The sequence below is a fragment of the Falco biarmicus genome, chromosome 3 (genome assembly GCF_023638135.1).
Source record: "Falco biarmicus isolate bFalBia1 chromosome 3, bFalBia1.pri, whole genome shotgun sequence".
NCBI classification, from domain to species: domain Eukaryota; kingdom Metazoa; phylum Chordata; class Aves; order Falconiformes; family Falconidae; genus Falco; species Falco biarmicus.
The window spans coordinates 76,066,516-76,088,017 of NC_079290.1; the positions used below are offsets into that span (position 1 = coordinate 76,066,516).

The window sequence follows — 21,502 nt, forward strand, 5'->3', positions numbered from 1 at the left end:
GTGTTTATTTGCATGGCAGCACCAAAAAGCCCCCGTTATGAACAGGGGTTAAACTATGATGAGTACTTGACAGGCCCAGGACATAAAGATGGCCTTTATGCCAAACAGCTTTTTCATATATACTTGTGGAGTTAAGAATGGATAATTCTCTGGCATCATAGTTTTTGCTATTAATGAAGTGTGGAGAGATGACAAGCTGGTGATTTTGAAAGGTGAGAAAGTGCAGGGGTAGAGACAAAGAACCTGTGCTAAGTCAGTGGTGCAGGATGGAAGCAGCAGAGCTGACATTAATGCAGCAAGCTGCCAATCTTCTGCTTCTTTACGAGGCTCCAGAGAAAGAAGCAATTAGCCCTAGATATTAAAGGGGGTTGTGATGTTACAAAACTGTTGTTACATACATGCTGCAGGTGCTTCACACAGAGAATCAGCATTAGCTCATTTATTAATTTTGTTAGTAACAGTGAATATCTGCAGTCTTCAGCATATATGAATCTTGTGTGTTTATACTTCCACAAGTCCTTCCAATCTCTGAAACACTGTTTGGCAGCAATGACTCAGCTTCAGTCTGCATCCTTGCCATCTTTTTTTATCAAAACCTTACATACAACTCTATGAGGTCCAGCCTGGTTTGAATGCCAAAGAGGAGATGGCACAGCTGTAAGGGAGCAACATTGATTTGAAACTACAACCGTGCACACACAAAAAGTGGATTACTTACAAATCAGGTTAAAGTGCAAAATTGTATGTTCTCTTTCATTTGCAGAATTGAAAAAAATCACAATCTCTGCTTTGCAAGACCTTTTGCGCTAATATTATTTCAAGTTTTGCTCTTTGTTTTGATAGGGAGAAAAGACCTGTGAAATGTTTTTTGTACATTCAGTAGATAATTGCAGAGTACTTTTATAATCCTTTCACAATTCATTCTGTAAAGTCAGTTTGGGAGCTGGAAGAGTGGAAAGGGGTCAGAGGCAGAGATGGGCAGATGCAATTTCACCTGAAACATTTATTGAATTGTGTGCCCTGGAGAGTTCTTACCCAGTCACACCTTCTAGTTCAGTGTTTTCTGCCCCAGTGAAAAATAGCACCTCCGTTATCAAGGCTTTTCTTTTTTTCACTCTGGTCTTCTGAAACAAATACTTTTTTTCCTCCTGTGTGTCATGGACTTAAAGTGAGCAAACTATCATAGCTATCCTTTAAAAAATAGCCATCATTTCAGTTGTGGATTACCAGCTCCCTTCCCCACTCTGCTTTTTCACGCTGCCTCCTTTACCTGGACCCTGAAGCTAAACAGAAGTAGCTTGCTGTGATTGTCTCACCTGAAAAAGTTCCCTTGGTATCCATATATGCATGCCATGCCTCCTAAAAATCCTGTCAGGAAGAGAAGGAGCATCAGTCCATTGGGAGTCTCAGCCTTCTTGCCTGCCACTTCACACTTCTGTGTGATAGACAAACTGCTATAACAGGAATCAGCTGCCAAAGATAGAAAATGTAAACAGTTTGGTTTGCCTAAGGAAGGCTCTTCTGCAGTGTTGCATATGGATGAGGTTTGCCTTTCAAGATTGAGAAACCTGCTGAAATAGATTGTGATCAATTCTGTCTAGGAGCCTACGGTAGGACATCCTGGCTCACTCTCATCAATCCAGATAGAGTTAAGGGAGGTCTAGACTTTGGACTTATCTTTCTTCATCCATTTCTTAATAAAAAAACTATCAACACTTCTCAGCAGATAACTTCCAGTGGGTGTCCCTTCAGCATGAATCTATAATGCAATTTGATGACTGCTTTTACTATGGCATCTGCTTACTGTCTCACTCACCTTCCTTCTATATCAACCTCCCTTGAGCTAATGCAAGGACATATTCAATGACTCACTGCTGGTTTTTCCTTTCCTGCCTTTCTTTTCTATCATTCTGAAGTGAAGACCAGGGTCTTCCGTTGGAGGTTGTGGCCCCAAATCACTTAGATGTAAGAAGAGCCACACAGGATCTCACCATGGCACCTTCTCTACCATGGTAGCCTCTTTCTGCCAGTATTCACATCCCCATTTATCCTTCTGCATCCAAACTATCCTGTAGCACTTAATTATTCTGGAAGCAGCTTAGCAGCCAAGCCAAATTCATCCCTGTGGTTTGAGAAGATGGGGGAAGGGGTGGGGTGGGGTATGGGCAGAGTGGGAAATAGATCTTAAGATTGCAGGGACTATGGGAGGTTACCCAGCATCATTGTGTACCAAAATGGAATCATCTTTATCTGAACCTTTCCACAGACTCTGAAGGCAGTTTGTTCTGGAAATGAGCTATATTCGTTACTACAAAATACATCCTAATGATTAACCTAAATTTCCCACAGTGCAGATGAAGTCCATTACTACATGGACTGGACAATGAAAGAGACACCAGTTGTGACAGGAAAGCAGAAAAAAAGCAGACTCTAGCCATCAGAGACAGAGGAGAATTGGACAAGCAGTCTAAAACAGTGTTGTATGGGAGAATTGTGACCAGGGTAGAGGCAGAGCAACATAAGCAGGTAGAAGATATTTTGTCTGCTGGAGTTTGGACAGGTCTGCAAACATAAGTAACACGAGACAAAGTGTCGTGAGGCAGGATGGGAAATGCACATAAAAGTAGTTGATCAAGGTTGAGCATGGCAAGGAGAGTGGAACTAGATGATCTTTACAGTTCCTTTCAACCCAAACCATTCTGTGAATCTATGATAAGGTAAATAGCAGCAGCAGGAATATTTGTAGCAGGAAGACTATAACATAGACACCATCACTGAAATATGGTGGGATAAGTCATGTGACTGGAGTGCTGCAAAGGATGAGTACAAACTCTTCAGAAGGGATAGAGCAGGAAGGAGAAGCAGTGGGGTAGCTCTGGATGTTAGGGAGCGTTTTGACTACCTAGAGCTTAATGATGGTGACAAGAGGGCAGGAAAGTTCTGCAGAGGGATCTGGACCGGCTGGATCAATGGGCCAAGGCCAATTGTATGAGGTTCCACAAGGAGAAGTGCTGGGTCCTGTACCTGGGGCACAACCACCCCACACAATGCTACAAGCTTGAGGAAAAGTGGCTGAAAAGCTGCCTGGTGGGAAAAGACTTGGGTGTGTTGGTCAGCAGCCAGCTGAACATGGGCCAGCAGTGTGCCCAGGGGGCCAAGAAGGCCAACAGCACCCTGGCTTGTATCAGAAACAGTGTGGCCAGCAGGACCAGGGAGGTGATTGTCCCCCTGCACTTGGCACTGGTGAGACTGCACCTCGAATCCTGTGTTCAGCTTTGAGCCCCTCACTTCAGGAGGGATGTTGAGGTGCTGGAGCATGTCCAGAGAAGGGCAACAAGGCTGGTGAAGGGTCTAGAAAACAAGTCTTACAAGGAGCGCTGAGGGAGCTGGAGTTGTTTAGTCTGGAGACTCAGGGGGGGACCTTATCGCTCTTTACAGCTGCCTGGAAGGTGACTGTAGACTGGTGGGGTTAGGTCTATTCTCCAAAGTAACAAGTGACAGGACAAGAGGAAACAGCTTAAGTTGTGCCAGAGGAGGTTTAGAATGGATATTAGGAAAAATTTCTTCATTGAAATGGTGTTCCAGCATTGGAACAGGCTGCCCGGGGAGGTGGTGGAATTACCATCCCTGGAGGCATTTTAAAAATTGGTAGATGTGGTGCTTAGGGACATGGTTTAGTGATGGACTTGGCAGTCGTTGGTTAATGGTTGGACTTTATGATCTCAGAGTTTTTTTCCAACCTAAATGATTCTGTGATTCTAAATAAATTGGTGATGGCCAGTTATGGAAGCACCTTAATACTGCAAGTACACTTTCTTTGCTTTAGTTTCACAGTGTTCTCTTTTAAGAGTCTCATTTTCCTTTGATGATGTCTTAATGAATTTCTTAGCTGGACCTAAGGACCAGGCAGTGGCCAGGTGAAATCCCCTTTTTCTGCTGTAGTCTTTCAGTGTCACCCTGAGGGATTCAGTGTCTGTCTTCCCCACTTACTCTGTCCTCACAGGAGTGGAGAGAAAATACCTTAAATACTGGCAGATCTTCAGATATCAAATGGTGGATACATTTTTATATGCTCACAGCTGGTTGAATATATATATCCATATCACTACTTATTGTTAGATGATAAAAGGGACCATGCAATACCTGAAGTGGATAGACTCCTTGAAATAATGGTTGTTTGTGTCTTAGATGATACCCTCAGTTTCACTGGTAGATTAGTTCTAGTGCACTGTACATCTGGTATATAGGTACAGAATTAGAGCAATGACAACATGTGAATTAGAGGAGTGGGGGGAAAAGAGGAGCTATAGCATTTCACATGTACAGGAAGCTGTTACCACATCAGTTTCATCAGACCACTGACTGGAGCCTGGTAGTAGCTACTAGTACTTGCCGCAAAATTCATACCGAATCCCTATAGGAGAAATTAGGTTGCTGGCAAGCAACAAGGAGGGATACTTTCTACTAATCAATGTGAAATAAACCTTCACAGAAAGTTATTAAGCAAGAGATCCTTGTTGTTCTTCAAACTGTAATCCTTTTATGCTTTTCCATCTGTTAATTTTTACTTTTGTGTAAAACAGTTGTTCGGTTTTGCAGGTGGAGAAGTGCAGCATTTTTTCATCTGGGCCATAGAAAATGGAAATCCAGCATTTGTTAATTCCAGCTAAGAACATCTTTGCAGAGATGGTCAAACGACTCTGAGCTAGTTACACTAATGCTTTTGGAAGCATAACCACTCATTATATTAATGTTGATGACTCAGGGAAAGAAAAGTGTTCTTCACTTGCCTAATGGGATTTTTGGCTGTCTTCCCAATAGCTACCTAAAAATCACTGCCGTGATTGCTTACTATTGATTTTAGCTATGGATTTAGCCATTGATTTCAGGAAGCCAGGGATGGCAGATGGACCAGCACAATACAATGCAAACAGGATTACAAGGAGAAAAAGATTGTTGTGAAGATTCCTGTTGAATATCCACTAATTTCCTTGGTTCCAATTAGTTTCCAATTGTGCTGTGGATGTCTCGTAAGAAGAGAGACAGCACCAATGCAGCAAACCACACTGGCTTGTCAATAAATGGTACCTTGTTGCTTCAAACTGGCAAGAAATGTCCTTACAGTCTGGATCTTTACTTAAATTTGGTTACATGGCATGGGGCACCGAGAGACAGCCCTTACATCAAGGGGCTCACAATACAGGAGGCAATTTCATTGATCTAGGTAGGGTATCGCTGACTGAGCATAAGGAGATGCTGTACTTGAGAGACTCAGTGTGATAAATGCAAGTTTGTAGGTAATGAAGGTCTGTTCTTGCTGAGAAGGTAGTGACAGAGTACAGGCTGGGTTGTTTTCTGTACTATCTCATGGGGGGGGACAAAGACGCATGTGAGAGAGTATGCTTGAAATTGCCTACTGTTAAACTGCTCATCAGAGCTGGTCAAGGTCAGAAAGCTTCACGAATGCCTAGACTGAAGGTGCTTCCTGATACTGCTTCTCTGGAGTGTCCTTTGATGTTGCTAAGGAAACTGGAAAGGAGAAAAAAGAAAGATGCTCATAGTTATTCACATGAAAGATTCTCAGATGAATGAGGGAGGCAAACTATTTTCTGTTTAGTAACAGGGCCAAACTGTGGCTCTAAACTACAGACCTCATTACACAGGGGAGAAATGTGGAATGAAACCACATGGTAGCAGCAAAAGGCCTGCACTTTTGACAGCCTCTGCTGGATTCCTTTTTTCTTGATCTTGGTAAAGCAGATCAGCTGCCTTTGAATGCAGGCAGTGTCCAGTTTCAGTCCACCATCTGAATCCTCCAGTGACAGACACCCTTGCCCCACCTTCTGTACCACCTGACTTGCATCTTCCTGACCACACACAAATCCTGTATAGGACCCTGTATGGCTGTAATTAAAGTAATATTTCAACACAACCCATCATGGGATTTTAACCCCACAACCTCCCTGTGATCTATTATCCCCATTTTCAGGGGATAAATACAGACAAAAGAGGATTTAAGTGATTTTAGAGAAAGAGGAAAAGGTGGAGAGGGTTTTGGCTGGGACATGAATTAAATCTATATTGCCAGACTTCCAGTATCATGCACTGCATCTAGGCATTGTTTCCACTTGTATTAGTCTGCTACATTCCCCTTTATCCCATCATGATAGGAGTTACACACTTCTGTGTTCTTTGCCTCTGGCTTCCATTTCTCTGACTCGTAGTAGTCTGACCCAAAGCCTTTAGCCTACAAAATAGCTAGGGATGCTCAATGGGATGTAGAGATACAGACCTTTTCCTGTAACTCACAGGGGAATGCTCTGTTGAAGTCAGAGTTAGGAAGCCACAGAGGGCTTGGGTTCCTTTGCTTTGCTTTTCTTCCTGGAATCCATCCATTCTCTGATGTCATTTTATCAAACCAGATTTTCATAGTCAATGGATGCAGTTAAAAAAACAACAACAAAAAACCACAAGAAAAACCCACAACCTAAGGGAAAATGCCATAGACTGGGGAGACCTGAGGCCATTGAGATGACAAATCAAAGAAAACCAAGGTGTTCAGCCTACTCATCAACCTGTTCAGTTTCAAATAGCTGGATCCCGGACTCATGAAATTTATGTATGTTCCAAGTAAGTCCATGCCCTAATTCACCACACATGCTACAGGGAAATAAAAAGCAGTTGAAAAAATGTGAGGTCATCCTCAAGACTGCGTTTCATTTCTTCCTTATAGTCACCCCATCCCCAAAGTACATCCTAGGTTCTGGATCTTCGAAATGTAAAATTATTGTTAGTCCTTTAAGCGTGGAGGATGTGCAGTTTGCTATGTGTATGGCATCTTCTAAGTGAGAATTCCTGCAGAATGGCAACCCGCATATTCTGAATTATGCAGATTTTTCCAGCCTGCTTCTCTCCCATGCAATCTTGCCTGCTATTTGACTGTCTTTGAAACTAGCAGAGAACATTATCACATCAACTGCAAAGTTCCTGATAAGCTAGCATTTCCACTATCAGGACACTGAGTTTGACAATTTCAGTAAATTTCAGTATCTCTGCCTAATACTTCACTGCCTTCTACCAAAGGGATTTTGTTCAGAGAGAGTGATGAATGGGTGTAGACTGAAGAGAGATTTACATCCACTCCTCAGTTAGTTTAAACCGTTGTCAACAACTAGAGATGCAACAAAGGAGGAGAGGATCAGATTCATCAATATTGTGGAAACCTGCCTATATAGAAACTCTTTCTCTGGTACAGGAAAAAATAGTTCTGTTGCAGGAAATCATGCAGTTAAACCAGTTTAATGATACTGTAACTCAGCTAAAATGTTTTTTTTCCCCTACTAAATGATTTGGAAACAAGTGCTGATACTTTTTTTTTTTTTTCTTCTGACCTATTTTTTATTAAATTGTATTAAACAAGATTAAGTATGCGTTTGCATCAGCAACAACATTTCACAGTCAAATGCTGGATGACAGAAAGATCTAGCTTACTTTCTCTCCAATTCCATGCCATGAATCAGTGAATTAATTTACCAGTGGATGTGGAGAACAGTGTCATGAAGCCTGTTTTATAACCAGCCATCAGTAGTGTGCAGTGAAATTCTTGTAATGAGCAAATCCATCAGACAGACAAACTGCTTTGAAATGTGGGCATCGTAGAAAGTAGAATAAGTCCCAGTCCCAGTTCCTAAGGTCAGTACCTGCCAGTATTGACTTATATGATTTTGGGGGTTTTGGGACACTTCATGATCTATTATAAAAAGTTCCTTTATTCATGTGAATAATTCTTGTGATAGTAAAATAACTTGCACAAATAGGAAGTACTTGCTTGAATAAGATCTACAGAACTGGAACCTATGGGGATGACTTCAGTTCCTAACGAATCCATCATTCTTAGTGAAAATCTTAGATTTAGTTGATGAGGAATAATGCAAAATTATGTGCTATTTGTAAATCTTTGCTATAAGTTAGTATAGATCTACCTACACTAAGCATCATTCTCAGACTTATTTCAATAGAGCCTGAAGCCAGAGAAGAGCTTACACCTTTCAGCTGAGTGCCACAGAGGCCTGACGTGCCTGGATGGCAGAAGTCAGGCATTTAGCAACAGCAGAGAAGTCACCAGTGCAGCTGTGTGACAGAGAATGGGAAATCAGCACAGCAGAATCTCATTTCTTTACAGACCTGTCCAGCTTCTGAGTGTGAACTAAAATACTGGATAGCCAAGAAGGGACTATTTTATGGTAATGTGTTAAAACCAGGGGAAAAAGTCCTCTCTACCTCAATATTTTTTTATATTTAAAAACATTAAAAATTTCAATAGTATTTGTCAGATAGAACACTATGAAAAAAAGCCCTAAGTGTAAGCATTTGGACAATCTGGCAACACTGAACTGAGAAAAGCAGCTGTGCTCAAAATAAAAATGATCTCTGAAAAAGAACTATTTTAAAAATCGATATAGATGAACTTCATTCATGTATGTTTACTAAACTTGGAGATAACAGCATGGAAGTGGGAGAAGCACCTTTTGCTTGTCAAAAATTGAGACAATGTGACACCAGAAGTGTTGGGGTGTGAAGCAACAACCTGCAGGGCCTGGCCCACAGTAAAAAGCTTCAGAAAAAATAATGAATGCCAAGGGGTTCTGAGGGACAGAAGGGACTCTGGGACTCTAGGATGTCTTGATGGCTTAATTGCCATGTCCTCACTGACTGAAATCAGTAAAAATGCTGCAAGATTTCTGCATGTGTTTTGCAGTTCAATTGTAGTCTTTTAAGCTCTGAAAGACCAAGGCACAATATTTCCAAATATCAGGGAATCACCAAAACTGACAATCTGAGTACATTAAGCTGCATGCACACCATTAGTACCATTCATGCTTCTGTGCCTTCATTGATGATCAAATTCCTGGCATCCAAAAGTCAGCTGCTGCTGTTACAGACAGAACTGCAAGCAGCGTTCTGTATTTCATAACCCTGAGCTCAATATCCATTATTGCTCCTTATGGCAATTTTAAAGATATGCTTTATTTAAGTAAGCTTTTCTTCATTGAAATAACTGTAACAGATGTTTTATGTTCTGTTTGTTTTGCTATGTGGTAGCACTGCAGAGAGATTTAATTAACTTCCCAAGTAGCATATTTCTAGAGTGAAAGTAAACAAGAAGAAATCAAAGCATTTTTCCAAGGGGAAGTCAAGTTATGCGTTCAAGGGACAGGTAGATTTGCAGTGCTGCCCTTACTAATTCTTTACGTGGTGTCATTGTTTGCAATGGGAAGTGTGCATCACATTCCCAAGACCTGTGTGTGTTATCACATTGGTGGTAACGGAGTTTGATTAATACTAAAGCTACGGATAACTTATCTTTGTTCTCTTGAACCACAATTGCCTATATTCCTCTCATATTCATATGTTTTTATGTATCAATAATCCTTGTCTACTGTAAAGATTAATGGATACCACAATTAAAGATATTATTGAAGAAGGGTATTGGGTCACATGGCTAGAATGAAATTACTGTTCCTTGAAGAACAGTAGTGATTTATTTTAACAAAATTAGAAAGATTTTAAAAAAATCTTGCTAGCAATTCCTTGAAGTTGTGTCGTGGAAACTTCTTACGCTACATACCTCTTGATAAGCAAGGCTGCCCCAGCAATGTTTCTTCAAAGAGTTATAATAATAAAAAGATTATATATTTTAAAGCTTTTTGTATACTGAGTAAATAAGCCCAAACACTGTATGAATTCAGTAGTTAAGTATCTGTCATGATTTTTGCCTTGCTTGTCATCGTTAACAGAACGATAGATCCACCCACGAGTCACTAGCACCATGACAAACCATGTTATGCCAGGATGACAACTTTTCTCATCTAAATGAAAAAATAAGTCAAGAAAATGTCACTGTTCCCAGGCTGAAGTCTTCTGACAAAACAAAGCTAATGACACCACAACAGTCTTTCTCAACAGATGCCTTTTACTATAACTTTGATTTGAGAAACATGCTTTGAACACAGGATATTCTCCAAGGCATTAATCATGAATAGAGATCGCAGGACTGATTCTGTTCTCTGCTTTCCAGGTCTGGATATATGGAGTTAATTTGATGGTATCTCCATTTGAGAATCAAACCATTTTGAACTGAACTAGTGGCACAGAATATGTTTGCTAACTTAAGAATTTGTGCACTATAATGATGTAGGATTTCTTCTGCGTATACAGCACATTTTTGTCAGAGTATCTTGTGCCCCACGCATGAGAAAAAAAAAAAAACAAACAACAAACCACCACCACTGAATGCTGTTTGAACTGCTTTTAGCAAAGCTAAAACTACTTAGGTTGAATTATTTCAGCCTGGAGTAAGTTCTAACAGAAGGCTTGGGGTTTTAAGCTGCTGAGATGGTGAAATGAAAGGTGCTTGGTATGTCACACAGTTAAATTCAGAGGTGTCAGTAGACAGGCTGACAGAAGACTGATGATGTCAGAGGACAAGAGACAGAAGACAAGCTGAACTATACCAGAAAATATTTGCTACATATATTGGGCTATTATCATATACAAGGAGAATTTATGTTAAAAGTAGTAAAACCAGAGATTAAGCCGGCTAGAAAAGCTAGGTTGAATGTTTACGTTGATGCCTCAGGCAGATAAAGCATGAGCTCACAGTTAGGAAAGTGATTAGTTTGGTTTGAGATGGTCAACACTTCTATTCCTGCCCGTTTAAGCTGAGCTGTTGCTGTGCGCATAGCTGAGCCTGAGCTCCCTGCGAGGAGTGTCCTGTCATGTATGGTGGGGCGCTCTCAGTCTCCGACACGGTTATTTTGCAGAAAAGGAGCAAGAGCATGGAGAGATTAATGCAGCCTGTGCAAGGTTGTTCTGGAAAACCGTGGTGGAAATAAGATGTGCCAGGTTTCATGCTATCTTTCTGACCATTTGACTGTCCTTTCTCTCAGTCCTGACCCAGAATGTTCATTTGTTGTCCTAGAAATAACCGGCAGTAGCTATACCTGCTCAGCTAACCTTACCGGCTGTTGTTGTTGCTTTTTCAAATCAACATAAAGCATTTTCAGATCCCTGCAGTGTGCTTCCATGGTTTCTTATCTGTGTTAAGAGGATCTCCGTGATGTTCTTCCATTGTTTCTTAGTTGCACTATGAAACCTTGACAATCCGTATCTCTTCTTTGCAGTGCCATCCTGCCAGTGTATGCATATGTCTCCTTCCAGGGCACATATAGACATGTGGTTCTGTTCTCTTTGCACATCTTTTTTATTCCTTCACATAATCTTTTCATGCCAGTTTGTCATCAAGTGTTGTATTTCTGCCCACTCATTATTTAGTGGACAGTAAATAAATGGCATAACACAGAACAGCACAGCACGTGGAAAAAGTACACCAGGGACTTGGTAGACTGGGTGGTTGTACGTGAAAGACTCAAAGAAGTATTCCAGCTTAATCCCTGCCCTATCAGATGTTATTTCTTACTGGGAGGCTGATTCTTCAAGCACTTCTGTGCCAAAATCCCACATACAGTCAGTTCTGTAATGAGGACTTGCAGTTTCAAATCCTTGGACGACAAGGGTTTCTTTAGCTAACTGAAGAGGTGCCCCAGGCCTCTCTTCAGTCTCTGCAGAGGCTCTTGTAAATGATGGTTCTGTCAAGACACTGAATGACACTTGGCTGCAGGCCTGTGATTAGCACTGCTGATGCGGATGAACCTGTTCACAGGTTTAAAATTAAGCATGTGCACTGGCATTAACAGGACCAGGAGCTGAACTGACACTCTGTGCTTGTGTTGTGTGCACTGTCTCTCAATACCAAGGGAAGCCCGTTTCTGCTTCTACCGGTTTTCTTTCAGCTGAAATCACAAGGCTGAAAAATCCTAAATGTGCATGGGAATGCCAGAAGCTACAGTAAGTTGTTAATAATTTAGAGAAGTAATTTACCTCCAACTGATTAGTACTTTGAAACATTGTATTTTGTTGACCACAACTTTAAAATGTTTGGGTTTTGTTCTTCTCCTATGTCTTCTCTCCTGCTGAATTGGTAAGGTGGACAAGATGGCCAGTCTCTACAACATACATGTCCGCACAGGTTGCTTCTGTAACACAGGAGCCTGCCAGATGCATCTGGGTATAAGCGATGAAGACATCCAAAGGAACCTGCAGGTTAGTTTCCGAATGAGATTACATGATGTACTGCCCATGGAAAATACCTAGATTCAGTGACCCAGGAGACATCTTCTGACTATCAGGTTTGAAGGGGTGAAGAAAATCTGGCTCTGCATCAAAAAATCCCCAAGTAGTTAAAAGCTCAAGTGTATCATGTCCTGTAGTTTTTGGGCTCTGCAACTTTAAGAATGAAGGTAAATTTGATTTGTTTTTTCTGACTTTTCAACTCAATTGCCATGTTAAAGAACTAAATTAACTGAAATTCAGTTCATTGAAATGGGGTGTTGAAACAAAATCATTTGATGGACCCAAAGCAGAATGTGTTGCTTGTTTTTATTTCATTGGAAAATATGAAATTGTGGCTTCTTGTTGTGATTTGGAATTACATGAAATCCAGGCTTCCTGCAGAACAGAAGTTCCTGGACAATTCATCTCATGTTGTTCCTTAAGTATCCTTAATTGTGCTTAATAATGTTCAAGTATTATAGACCTATTGCTGTTGGATGTTACAGTTTAAAAGGCATACACAAATTGGACAAGAAACAATAAATGAGAACACACAGTGAATCTCAGAGAGTAAAGTAAATTTAGGTGACACCTGCCTAAATTACTGCTCTGTTAGACTGTTAGAACACGAGTGTAAAGACTGTTTTCTAGATGACTAATGTTTTCCATAAATTGTCGTTAGAAGATGTATAGCAGGATGTATTACAGTGAAGCAGGGGGAGGCTTCACGTCTGCATATTTGTCAGAGTTTGAAACTACAGTAAATTAATACAGAGCAATCCAAAATTTTGTTAAAGGTATTCTTCAAAAGATAAAAAATTGTCTGTATGATATTGTAGCTCCCTTATAATTTCAAAGAGACATTTAGATAACTTTTGCAAACACATTTACATGCAAGACTGATAGCATAAGTTCTTAAATGGGGAGAGATCTTTAATACCTTCCTTGGCAAAACGGTGCTTTGATTTACCAAGGAAGCTGTGTCCTCTGAGAAAGGAAAAAAAGATCTACCCTTCTGCTGGAGTGCAAAAAGCCAAATGGCCAGCTGTAATGCTCTTGGATCTCCTTAAAGAAGGAGGATTTTCCTAAGGAGTGGGTGGCCCCTTACATATCTGTGTCATTTAAATGGCAGTAGGTCAAACCCAAACTTACAGAGAGACACTTAATCTGCCAAAAATTGTATTGTAAGGTGGTGCAGTCAAGCAGTCGTTATTTTGGGACATCTCATTCCCATCAGTCCTTTGAGAAGGATCTGGATGAGTCATTGACAACATTAGTGTATAAGGGAAGACATCTTTTACCACATTATTTGCACATACACTTCGGTTTCACCTTTTCTCAGGGCAATGACTGTGTTCTTCCTTCCCTGGAGAGGATTTCCATCTATAAAATGCCTGTGAGGGATGACTTTCTGTCCTCAAGGGTCCCTGGAGAAATGTGGTTAGCTTTTCTAGGATGTTACATAGGAACTTACTTATTTGCACAGTAGAAACCTCTTAGTCAATCAGTTAATACTTTACAGAAAGGTTACAAGTATATTAACAGATACAACCTAATTTTGCAAATTTTGCATCTGCTTTATTGTCAAGGATAAAAGCTGCATCATACTACATTAAAATATTTACTACTGTATGTAGTAAATATGCTTTGATGTATAGGTTTGGGGTTTTTTTATTTATCCTTGTATAAATGGCATCTGTGTTCATTGAACTGTGACATTTCTTGCTTAAAAAAGCCCTCATGTAAATAAACTATTCACACTTCCATTTTTACGTAAAAGAAATGTGTAAATAAATGAAATTCTGAGGGGAAAATAAAATAGCTGCTGCACTTCCAGGAATAAGGATGCTGATTTAGGACTAAATCTTGTGTCCATTGGTGAGCTAGTGTTAGATGGATGAACAAAAGAGGTCCCTACCTTACCTCTCCAGAGGTGAGTGGCAGCATTCGCTGGCCCAGTTACTGGAGGAGAAACTTCTTTAAGGGAGATTTTTCCAGAGGCTGCTGTATGAAAGACGTGTCAAATAGAGGGGTGTCACCATGGAAGTCACTATTAAGGTATTTGAGGGATTTTTCAACAAAAATGTTCTAAGTGGAAAACTGTTCTTCAAAGGAGGAAGTGCTAGGGGGAAGGCCGTTCCCTCCACCCTGAAAGCAATGTGTTGACTGGCTCAGCCAGACAGATTTGCTGCATTGCCCAATGATGAGGGAAGTGACTTTGGATGCTGGAGCTCTAGATTAAAGTCTCTGCTTTGGTAATATCCCAGACCAGTTCTGAGCTCCGTGGCTGTCCATTGACCTGTTTAACACACACCATGAATAAGCCACTAATGATATAAAATGGAACTGTTCTGACAGAGAATATAAAGAAAACTTCCCCAGAGAAGTCACAGTTTGTTCACTTATTTGAATGTAATATCCTAGTTTAAATCCTGGTGAACTATGCAGATGAGACTGGAATATACCTGGAGGCTACCCTAGCTAATAGACCATCCTGGGACCTACAACCTTTTTGTGATTCGTAATATGGTTTTGAGAAGTCTCTTGCCTTAGGGTAGACGAGGACATCTCAAACAATCTTCATCCCCACTTGACCAAGTAATAAGACAGTTGGGGGTTTTTTTCTCCATTTTCTCTTTCTATTCATGAGTTAACCTTGTATTTTTGAAAACAGTTTTTCAGGTTAGAATTAAAAGACTCAAGAGACTATGTAAGATTAGAAGGAGATAAAGCGAAGTCTGTCATAATAGCTCTTCGGTTTTCTTCCTATTTGAAACTAGGCTGGCCATGTCTGTGGAGATGATATAGACATAGTTGATGGACGTCCCACGGGTTCTGTGAGAATATCCTTTGGCTACATGTCTTCTTTTGAAGATGCACAGAGTTTTTTGAAATTCATCATAGCCACCAGACTTTCAAAATCAGACACTGAGATTCCTTTCCAGTCCTCTGTTACAAAGCTGAAAACAGAGTCTGTCCCAGCTGAGCACCCTTCCATTAACAATGCAGGTAAATTGTCGGCAGTACCACACACCTTGGTCAGAGAACTTGGGAATAATTTGTCTGCGACAAAGACGGCTGTCAGTGGGCACCCACCGGAGGCTGAGGCAGAAAGCATAAGGGCAGCTGTTTCTGAGACTGCAGTACCAACATGTAGAAGAGGTGGCAAGCCCATCAGTGTCACCAGGATTTACCTCTACCCAATCAAGTCCTGCTCTGCATTTGAGGTATGTGCTTTGAATCATTCTTATATATAGTGTTTTTATATATATATATAGTGTTTCTCCTTACCCCTGTTGGATATGTCATCCGGGAATAGCGTGTGTTAGAGATATTAGAAAGCAGTACCCGTTCTTCCTTTTCTCCAGTTTCTGGGATCAAGTCCTGCATGCTAAGGTACTTTGAAGGATCTTCAATTAGGCTGAAGTCACAGGATGCAAATGTATCTTCTGCTCTCCCCTCCCCCCCAACAGACAAATCTGCACATAATGTGCAGTCTGTAAGAAAATAGTTGGATTTGCAAAACTTGAGTAAAATATAATCAAGTAATTAGTATGCTTTTACAGAATGACATGTGATGGACTTGTAGGCATTGATGGGTAGGCAGCAATTGAGAAATAACTTGATTAACATGTTATAATTGAGAGAAGGCTGATTTACATTACAAAGAAATGTTATCATTAAAAATACATTTGCAACAGAAATATGACATTTAAGTGTTACAGCACTATTTGAAAGTTCACTCTTTGAAGATTTTAATTGCTTTTTTACCAAGTTAATAATATCATCACCTTAGCTGTGACTTTTTTTTAAATAATGCATGATGAAGTAGGTGTATGGTCCACACATGACCTAGAATGTGACTCTGCTTAATACCATACTGGGAAGTGATTTAATGAATGTCAATAACTGTGTAACTTTCCCTATGAAAACTTACTGATGTAGGTCACTGTCTCACATCTAAGTGAAAATTGGGGTCAAACCCAGTGGCAAATCACCTGCATTTAAAATATGGCTTCTCAGCTGATTTGACCATGATTTATTATTTTTTCCTTAATGCAAAAAGAGGCTGGGGAATTAAGGCAAACACTATTAAATGATCAACAAAACATTTGTATTTTTAAATTTGGCTCGGATTATGAAGTCTTTAATACAGAGGCACAATCTTGAGCACTAAATGAGACCTAAAGAAATGATTTCCACCTGTTATTAACCTCCCACTAAATCAAACTGTTTAGAAAATTAAAGTAACCCACATTTCATGTAAAAATCTTTTAACCTTTGTTTAAGTGTTGCAGTTATTATAGCTGTATTACAGAAGCCCATGACAGAAGCTGCTGAAGTACGCTGTAGCGGTATTCAAGCCCGTTTGGGGTTGATTTCTATTTTTAACATGCAGGCTGGTGTTGTGAGATACATACCACAACATTCAGCGCTAGGAAGGCTTTGAAGTGATTGTGCTCAGGAGCAGGTAAGACGTAGCTCAGCATGAAAGAAATCTGATGTTTTCCCACAGTCTGGGCCAGGTTTCTTCTCTTCAAGCTCTGTGAGGGGAAACGTGTGATAAATTCATACAAACCTGGTACTCCTCGGCAAACAGAAGTGCAATTTTTATGGAGGGGGAAAAGCCCCATGCCTCATGCATGCTTCTCATGCCAGGCATGTGTTAATCAGCCCAATGTGAAAGCAGGGTTCATCTTACCTCAACTTGCCCCTGTAAAGTTAGATACTATTCCGTAAGCAGTGGGAGATGGATACCTGCTAATTCATTTTATCATAAAATAGGCATCTGCAGTAGGAAAAATTAATGGTTCCTGGATATTTCTGTCTCCATTGACTACAAGAGGATTCCAAGGCAACCTGGATTACACAGCTAACACTAGCTGATTTGAAAAGTTTAAAAATAGATACTAAACCAGCAATTACATTATGAGGTTTAGTTTTGCATGCCTAAAGTAATTTCTGAAGTCTGTTATGATATTTTTTGATAACAGAGCATCAGCTGCATTAGGACCCAGTATGCTACGCACTGTCAGAGCCTGTATTGCCAACAAGTAATATACAATTAAATATATACTGTATTTAGTATATGGTGTTGGAAGGGACTGGAAGTTCACTATAAATGGCATTTAGTTCTCCTCCTCTTCTCAAAGAGCATTTTTTGTGCATTTCCACTTGGTTTATAGAAGATACATGAGTACATGTGAAAGAACAGTAGAAGCTGACCTAACAGATACACTGACAAAGGGCTTTCAATGCATAAGGAAAGTGGGCCAGGAGACAAAGTCAAAAGAGTATTTTTATTTTTATTAATTTCTATATTGAAGTAAATCCCCAAAGAAAATGTGTTTGCTTTTGTGATATTCTTCCTGTTCACCAGGCATTCTTCACATATTTCTTCCCAAAAGTTTGAGAGGCACTTTTACATGTCTGCATGTCTACATGTACTGTTGTACGTTTATAACCAGCCTGTGAAAGATCAGTCAGTCTCACTGTTTGCCTATAGAAGGGGTAAAAATGGCAACTTACAGCCCACCATTTGTAGTGAGCTTTAAAATTCAGTTAATCCCATTCTGAATCAGACAGTGGCTTGGTCTCTTCCCAATGGGTAAGAGTAGAATAGCAAGCTATCGTTGCCAGAACCCACACCATCGCTAACTGCAGAGTGCACCAACCTCCACAGATCTATGTGTGTCATTACTGCAACATCAGCCTGTATCACCTTGAAACAGGGAAATAACCCATCCCACCTGCACTGGAGTTTGAAGTGAGACAGGCTAGAGGAGCTTTGCCATGATTGAGTGGAATCAAATCCTGAAAATAATTTTGCCTCATAAATTAATGATTATACCAGCATCTCTAGGTTTTTATCGTGAAAAGACTGAATCCTATAGAAAATTATTCCTTTGACATTCTGTTAGTGGTTCTTATCCTACCAACTTCACATTAAACATTGTATTACCTCCTTACTTCAGTAAACTCATAAACTTCTAATGTCATAATCATGTAGCTTGTAGTTTTCTTGGTCTTCAGTTAGAATCCAAGAATTGAAATTCAGTTTTATGTTTTAAATCTAAAATACTTTTAGATACTTTGTAGTTGTTGGAAATTTAGAAAACTGTTTTCCCAATTAAGAATTTGATTTCCACTTTTGTCAATTGTAGGGTAGCTCTAAGCTAGCTTATGTGAAAAGGTGAAAGTGGTTTAGATACTGGACAGCAATAAATTCACTTCACTTGTGAAACTTGGATACTTGAGATCAGAATCTCATAGATTTTAAGTTCAAGTGCAGGCCTCCAGCTGGTATGGGAGGTCAGACCTTTAGCATGTGTAGTAAATAGGCTTTATTTTAAGTAGACGATCACTTATGTTTGCCTAAAATAATATGTGCTGTGGAAAATTCCAGCGAACTGTGTGTGCAGGACTCGGCCAGTCTGCCAGTGAAATCTGCCTGCTGACTTACTGGTTGCAGGATAGATGACTTGATTAGGGGCAGGAGGACAAACTCTATGAGGATGTGAGTACAGACAGACTCACAGCTCTTTGATCTCTTTAGAGTCACATCACCTCCTCCTCTCCTAAACTCTGATTTCTCTGTTCTTACTCTAAGTGTTTCAGTATGGGGGGTGCTTGACCTCCAGAGAAAATGGGAGTGCAGGGTGCTTTGGCAGCTAGGAAGATGAAGCTTGGCATGAAGGTCATCAGCTCGCTGCAGTTCCTACAGCATTTTGCAAAGTGTTCCCGGTCATGGGACAGTCTCATCTCAGTGTTCCATGGGTTTTGTAGTGCAGGAAGTGGAGGGCAGAATATTCTAACTCAGCTTCTTAAATGCACTTTCTTTTCCCTAGGATTAGTTTATTAAAAGGGGAGAAGCAAAGAAGAGAAGTAACCTCTATCCCAGACCACTTTTTTTCTTCTTTTCCAACATAAAAATGTGTTTTAAGCATGCATTTTTAAGCATGAACATCTTTCATGTTGATGAATTTTGCATAATTACATAATGCAATGTGCCCAGTGAAAAAGGTTAGGTCTTTAAACATTAATAACTTTATTATTCTTGCAGTAGATTTCGGGGTATAAAAATTGCATCTCAACACAGAAGACAAATTATCTTTTAATTTAAAATACAATGCAAATTCCTGGTGATCAGTGGATAAATTATACGTAAGACCGCTAACATTTTTAAACTTACATAATTTAAAACCCGTTCAGTGATTCCTTTAGTGTGTTTGAAAATTGTATTAGCCTTCATGATGACCTTACTGTGAACTATGGAGAAATGCAGCCCAAAATGTTTTAAAGAAATTTCTGGGAAAAAAAAAAAAAAAAGAAAACCAGAACAATGTTTTTGCAATGCATATTTTTACATTACAAGAAGAAAAATGGACTAAAGCAGATAGGACAATACCATGTACTGGCTGTACTATGCAATGAGCCTTGCATATGACAGGTAGAGAAGACCTTATGCTGGATGATCAGCTCACCTGCCATGCTGGGAATGAAGGTGTATGCTAGCATCTGTCAGTAAAATATTGGTCTCCCTGCTTTCTTTCTGTCTTCTCCATTGTAATTTGTCTCAGTGGTCAGAGATGGTCAGACAACTTTAGGGAATCAAGTTAGAAGCTGTGTAATGCAGCATTCCTTACTGTGATATATGCTAACCTGATTTACTTTGCAGTAAGCTTCATCGGTTGCTTTACTTCGTGGTACTGGTTGCCTGAATATAGGTAATTTAGTGACATTTGAGTGCCCTGCCTGAGCTCCTGCTGCTGATCTACCAGGATACACATCATCTTTGCAGCCCGTGTCCTGTCTCCTAGCCTTGGGCAGACATCGCAGACATAATCCAGGGGGAGCAAACTGAACCACTCGTGTCTCGGATAAAAGCAGAGCAGGCAGACTTTGCTTGAACTGCTCTATTCAGTTGCTTGTAATCATTTAACAGTCCCTTCAGCCTCTTTGAAATAACGGCAGGAAACAGTCTGCACAGGTCACAAGCCTAAGTGCTAAGAATAGAAATGTATATGTTCTTCCATGCTCATCTCCAGTATCAGCATTGGCAACAAACCAGCTCTGACTGTTTCATGATCATCTGTGACTCTCTGTCCAAGGCAGGGTGCACAGTTATTTTGTTGTTGCAGCTTTACTTATTTGGGCTTTAGCAACACGTGCAAGACAGTAAGTTGAAAATTTAAGAGCACTTGACAGTGGACAGGGGACATCCGTGAGAGGACAGGAACTCACAGCAGGGCACATGTATGTACGAGTCTCTTACTACAGTGGCAAATGCCTGGAGGAAGGGGAGGAATGGGCTGAGGACATATAGTCATATGATGCATTTTGGAGTGGAGTGTGGAGTTAGCTGCCATAATTTTAGACCTACCGGAGGTGTTCTGAATGGAAGATGTTGATTATTTCCAAATACCTGCTACCTAGCTAGCTGGGCTTTCCCCACAATGACTATTAGCATGTGAGAATCAGCTGAAGTTCTGATTAAAGGGAGAATGTTTTGTTTTCCTGGTAACACCTCTTGCCTTCAGTGAAGGGTAAGCAAGCACTTAAGCTATCTCCTCAATAAGACTCCTGTCCTGAAGTGGAAGCAAAACAACTGAATGTTACAATAGGGAGCTAGGAGCCTTTGTGCTTTTTTTCTGGTTTTCTTCTCTTTTAGTTTATTCTGCTCTTTATATCTTGCAAATCCTGTAAAGATCTGTTGGATCCATGGGAGCATGTATTACCAATTAGTGATCTTCTGTTTTGGAAGGGAGATTTGTTAGCAGGAAATTCTTGCAGTTCTCAGATGATTACCAGCTGTTCAAATGCATTTTGTAATCTAATTATACAGGATAACCAAAAAATACTGGCCTCTCCAAAGAATAATTTCCAGCAAGAACAAAAGTCTGTTCCTGAGCTGATATTGCAGTCTTTGGGCTATGATTCCTCTCCTAAAAAATACAAAGCTTCATATCATTTAGGTGCTGACAGTTTGAGGCATTTGGAGAACATGGTTTCAGCTGACACTGTCAGGCATAAAGTTTTCATTTTTGACTGATTTTTTCATCCATTCTCACTTAAAAATCTGCCAAGTAATATTATACTCAAGCAGGTTGATAAAATATATTTCTTCTCTTTAAAATCTTTCCATGTATTTTCTGTATTCAATACAGTTGATATCACGATGGCCAAATTATTTCTAGTTCATCTTTAATGCTTGAAGTCTTCAGTTCCAGAGTGCCTACCCTCAGCTTTCTCTAGTCAGGCCATCAGTGTCAAGTTATTGCTGCAGGCTCCTATAAAACCTGCAAAAGTTTATAAAAACAGGATATCATGG

At 40.1% G+C, this 21,502-nt stretch overlaps 1 protein-coding gene across 1 annotated transcript in view; it reads left to right on the top strand.

Moving 5' to 3' along the window:
- Positions 1 to 21,502, top strand: part of MOCOS (molybdenum cofactor sulfurase) — a 231,078-nt gene that overhangs the window by 179,279 nt on the left and 30,297 nt on the right. Inside the window, exons 7-8 of the mRNA XM_056332017.1 lie at positions 12,046 to 12,162; positions 14,952 to 15,398. Of these exons, the coding sequence (XP_056187992.1) occupies positions 12,046 to 12,162; positions 14,952 to 15,398 (564 nt within the window). The remainder of the gene's footprint in view (positions 1 to 12,045; positions 12,163 to 14,951; positions 15,399 to 21,502) is intronic.